General features: G+C 59.5%; 1 protein-coding gene across 2 annotated transcripts; it reads left to right on the top strand.

The window, feature by feature from the left end:
• Positions 1–1,847, top strand: CRYBB2 (crystallin beta B2). Of its 2 annotated transcripts, none has more exons than XM_031592414.2 (5): positions 1–198; positions 535–653; positions 827–959; positions 1,241–1,383; positions 1,594–1,847. In XM_031592414.2, exons 1-5 carry the CDS (start codon positions 46–48, stop codon positions 1,760–1,762), a joined length of 717 nt encoding a protein of 238 aa, XP_031448274.2. In that variant the 5' UTR covers positions 1–45; the 3' UTR covers positions 1,763–1,847. The 2 variants fall into 2 exon arrangements, with proteins under 2 accessions (XP_031448274.2, XP_090008853.1); XM_090152727.1 differs by having other exon boundaries at positions 827–1,001.
• The last annotated feature ends 3,030 nt before the right edge of the window (positions 1,848–4,877 follow it).

The raw sequence follows: 4,877 nt of genomic DNA, 5'->3' as shown, positions 1-4,877 counted from the left end.
TGGGGACACAGTCAGGATGGGGCTCAGCGTGGCTCAGCACTGGGTATGGGGTGTGGATGTGGGCATGGAGCTGGGGCCACCAGCACAGTCTGGCAGCCGCTAATGCTGAGCTTCCCCCTGAAGAAGCAGCACGCCCAGCTGAGCATGGCTTCCGAACACCAGATGCCGGCCTCCAAGCAGCAGCCCGCCAGCTCCAAGGTCAGTCTGTGGGGCCAGGGCACCCCAAATCCCCTCTGGGCGTTCCAACTGCAGCTCCAGTGCTGGGGTGGCCATGCGGCTGCTCTGCCCTTTGGGGTCCCCTCTGTGACCAAGGCATCCCAGGAACCCAGGATCAGCTCCCAGTCCCCTGCCATCCCCACAGATGTGATGCACGCTCTCCTGCCGCCCCGCTGAACCATGAAATCAGTGCTGAGCTGGCGGCTCATGGGGATGCGCCCTGTAGGCTGTGCCGTGAGGGTGGGGGCGCTTTGGTCAGTGCTTATTTTGGGGTCTGAGTGGGCCATGCCCTGCTCTCATGGCCCCGTTCTCCTGCAGATTGCGATCTTCGAGCAGGAGAACTTCCAGGGCCGCTGCCATGAGCTCAGTGGTGCCTGCCCCAACCTGAAGGATGCTGGTGTGGACAAAGTGGGCTCCATCCTCGTGCACTCCGGACCGTACGTTGGTGGGGGCGGGGGGTCCTGGGAGGGGGGTACCTGTGTTTGCCTTAGATAGAGGCTGCTCTCCCAGCACTGCAGTGCTCATTGGTTTTTGTAGCATGGAGAAGAGGGGGCATGGCAGGGGGCTCATCCCAGCCCCCCCTTGAAGCCCACCCTCTGCTCCCTTCCAGCTGGGTGGGCTACGAGCAGGCAAGCTGCAAGGGTGAGCAGTTTGTGTTTGAGAAGGGGGAGTACCCCCGCTGGGACTCCTGGACCAACAGCCGGAGAAGCGACAGCATCACCTCCCTGAGACCCATCAAAGTGGTGAGAGCACCCCGACAGCCACTACCCACCCGCCAGACCAAGGTCTGCAGCCCGATGGCTTCCCCCGCCTTCCCCCGCCCTCCCCAGCCCCACGGGCGGAGGGGCAGCCCTCAGGGACCCCCGGGGGGTGGTTGGGATGGGGAGTGGTGCCCCGAGAGCGGAGGGCGGCTGCTGGGGGGTGCGGCGTGGGGACCCCTTGCCTCAGTTTTCCCACAGCTTTGCCCCCTGCCCAGCCCTGGAGCTGGCAGTGCTGATCCCCACCTCCGCTCTCCCCGCTGCAGGACAGTCAGGAGCACAAGATTGTGCTGTATGAGAACCCCAGCTTCACCGGCAAGAAAATTGAGATCATTGACGATGATGTGCCCAGCTTCCATGCGCACGGCTACCAGGAGAAGGTCTCCTCCGTGCGGGTGCAGAGTGGCACGTGAGTACAGGGCAAGGGAAGTGGACAATGCGCCCATGTGGCACTGCGCTGTGGCCATCCTGTGGCCACTGGGTCGTGTAATGGCCATTGGGTTGTGTTGTGGCCATTGGGTCATGTTGTGGCCGTTGGGTTGGGTTATGGCCATTGGGTTGCGTTGTGGCCACTGGGCCATGCTGTGGCCATTGAGTCATGCCCCGTGCTTGCCCACAGGTGGGTGGGCTATCAGTACCCTGGCTACCGAGGCTACCAGTACCTCTTTGAGAAGGGCGACTACAAAGACAGCTCCGAGTTTGGCGCCCAGCACCCCCAGATCCAGTCGGTGCGGCGCATTCGGGACATGCAGTGGCACCAGCGCGGCGCTTACCACCCCTCCAACTGAAGCCCTTGCACTGCCAGGCACAGGGGGCTGAGCGCTGCCCCCATCTGCCGCTGCCCCCCACGGCCTCACCTCCCGTCTCCCTCCGTGTGAGTCACACCGCAACCGAATAAAGCTTGGAGTTGCAAAGTCGCTGATCTGGGCCCTTCCTTGGTGGGCACCCAGTGCTCACCTCCCTGCATGTGGGCCGTGGGCATGGAGATGCTCCCATCACCATGGGGTCTGTGCATGGCTATGGGTGGGTGTCCAGCCTGCACAGCTGCTTAATAAAGCAGTTATTAAGCGCTGTTGATGCTTAATATCATTGCTTAATAATAAGCCTCTAATTTAGCATTAACACCACTAAATAACGCTTTATTCATTTGCACTCTGACTTGAGCAAATGCAGCTGCTGAGTGCTGGCTCCAGTGCAGAACTGCTTGGTTCTTGGGAGCAAGAGGTGCAGGACACAAGGGTGGGTGGCACCGCTGGGTTGAGTGCATCACTTGTACTCAAACGTGGGCACCAATGGGGTCTGTTGGAGGCACAGGCACTGCAGCCACATCCCTGTGCGTGGGGATGCTCCGCTGCTGGTTTGGCACCAATGCAGCCAAATGGGGGCACCGGCAGCTGTCAGCCCTACAAGTGGGGCTTTGCACCCCTGTGCCCCACATCCCTACGGGCTCTGGCACAGCTCCACACTGTGCAGCATTAATCATCCACCAAATGCCGCTCGGAAATGTCAGCCCCGCTGTGCATCGTGCTTGGCAGCGCCTCGCTGCGTCGCCTCGGCAGAACCGGCTGCCTGCAGATATCTGTGCCAAGGGAAAAACATCAGAACGATCCCAGCCCTGAGCTTTTCTGTTGGGAGAAATGGGAGGTTTGATGAGCGTGGTGATGCCGCCCATGTGCTGCTGCCACCGCCGTGTCCCGGCAGCAGGGTTGGGGCTGTCAGCAGGAAACTGCAGCATCTGGTGGGGGGGGGAATGGCACTGTGAGAATGGGGTGAGGAGACACAGGGGGTCTCAAGGGAAGGTAACAAAAGCAGGAGGGGAAAATGTGAGTGTGTTGGAGGAGGCACCTCTGTGACCTGACCTGTGGGGGATTTCCCTTTCACTGCGCTCAGATGGGGCCAGGGGTGACTCAGATGTGGCTGAGGTTGGGTTTTCCACTGTCCTCCGCTCTCAGCCCCCCAGGGTGTAAATAGCACTGTTACACACATCCCACTGCCACATGCTGGACCACAGCATGCTGTGAGAGCTGCTTTTCTCCAGCCCTGACAGGATGGAGAGTAATGGAAGCCGACGGGTCCAGCAACACGGGGACCTGTCTCCCCCAAAGGTTGTCCCTGGGGCTTTGTGGCCTGAAGAGATGCAGCACCACAGCACAGGCAGGAGCAGGATTGGCCCTGGCTGGGCGCCTTCCTCCATGAGGGTGGGCTGCACCCCGCCTGCTGCAGGGCCCACGTGGGAGGAGATGTGATTTCCTGGCTGAGTGCAACACGCTGAGCAAGTGCTTCTGTTATTTTGCACTTGCTCCTGTTCTGACTCACCGTTGCTCATCAGTAACCCTGGCCCCATCACCTGCGTCTACCAAGGGAAGGTGCATCCCAGTGTATCTCACTACATCCCATCGCATTCCACTGCATCCCGTCTCATTGCATCCCATTCCATCCCATTGCATTCCATCGCATCCCATCCCATCGCACCCAATCTCATCATACCCCACCCCACCCCATCCCACCCCACCCCATCCCATCCCACCCCATCCCATCCCATCCCACTCCACCCCATCCCATCCCATCCCACTCCATCCCATCCCACTCCACCCCATCCCATCCCACCCCATCCCATCCCATCCCATCCCATCCCATCCCATCCCATCCCATCCCATCCCATCCCATCCCATCCCATCCCATCCCATCCCATCCCACCATCAGCTGATATAAGCAATAAGTGCTGCCTTTGAAGGGTGATGGCAGTTCCTCTTGGCAGCACTCACCTTTGGCTTCTGCAGGGTTTGCCACCATGGAAACCCCCCCATGGAGCCCAGAGCTCCTCCAGAGCAGTGTTCAAGTATGTGGCTGTGCAGGATATGCCAGGCAGGACGTGGCACTGCTGTTCACTTTGATTTTTAATTGAACTGTATTGAGAAGCATAAGGTGGCTGCCATCCCACACCGGCTCCACGTGCCATTGGGGCTGTCCCTGATGGTGTCCCCAAGACCTGCTGCTCAGTGGCACTGCTGCTGTGCTGGCGGCCGTGCAGCTCTCCCTGCCTGTGGGTGGTTCTGCTGCCGTGCCAATAGACTGCAGCTAAAGCTGTTCTCCGGGCTGTCAAACTCAGCTTTATTTTTCCTCACCAGGTGAACAGCGAGGCGATGGCAGAGCCTGCACCCACCATCCCTTGGGTGGCCATGTGTGCGTCCTGCTGCTGCTCCATGCAGTGCCCAACACGGTTTGCTTCCTTTGTGCCCTTTAATTCCCAACAGCAAATGGGGAGAAAAAGGAAGACAGGAGAGCTTCACGGCTTCCTGGACTTCCTCGGGCAAATGAACCTCCCTCCCATCCAGCTAAAATGCTAATTAAGAAACATCACATCTTCCAAGGCCAGAAATGGAAACAAGCACATGGAGACATAATGGGATTAACATGTATCAGGGGATTAGAGCAGCGGTGGGGATTTGGCGGCTCCTGCCCCGTGCCCTGCAGCAGTGTTTTTCTCAAAGCTCCCTTACAAGACAGCACAGAAACAAATGGTGAATAACACCAAGGGCTGAAGGCGCACAGCGGTGCGGACACACAGCTGGGTATGGTTACATGGTGAGCACAGGTGCCTGGAATGGTCCCAGTTGGCACAGGGAGGTGGGAACACTGAGCTCAAATTCAGAAGGCTGCATGGGGTTGGGGCTGTGCCTGGGCTTCTCGCTGGGAAAGCACTGCTTGCTGCTTGTCCCAAACCCAGGAGCAGCCCTGCAGCTCCCCGGGCTGCGTTCTGTCTTCGCCTCCAATAGCTTAACCCTAAGGCATCACTAAGCAGACAGCATCACGGCTGCCCCGGCTGCATGGAGACCACAGCATCCCGGTGCCAGCACCACTGCTCGAGTCCAGCACACAGCAGCTGGAGGTGGGGAACTGCAG

The sequence above is a fragment of the Phasianus colchicus genome, chromosome 18 (assembly GCF_987193195.1).
Source record: "Phasianus colchicus chromosome 18, bPhaCol1.hap1.1, whole genome shotgun sequence".
NCBI classification, from domain to species: Eukaryota; Metazoa; Chordata; class Aves; order Galliformes; family Phasianidae; genus Phasianus; species Phasianus colchicus.
Note: the sequence above shows the minus strand (reverse complement) of the source record. Positions and strands in the feature narration are given on the sequence as shown.

Bases quoted from the DNA above. Each gene is read 5' to 3' on its own strand.
- CRYBB2 (XM_090152727.1), top strand. From the start codon at position 46: ATGGGGTGTGGATGTGGGCATGGAGCTGGGGCCACCAGCACAGTCTGG. The intron at 654-826 runs GTACGTTGGTGG...GCTCCCTTCCAG, and splicing joins ATCCTCGTGCACTCCGGACC to CTGGGTGGGCTACGAGCAGG. The intron at 1,002-1,240 runs GTCTGCAGCCCG...TCCCCGCTGCAG, and splicing joins TACCCACCCGCCAGACCAAG to GACAGTCAGGAGCACAAGAT.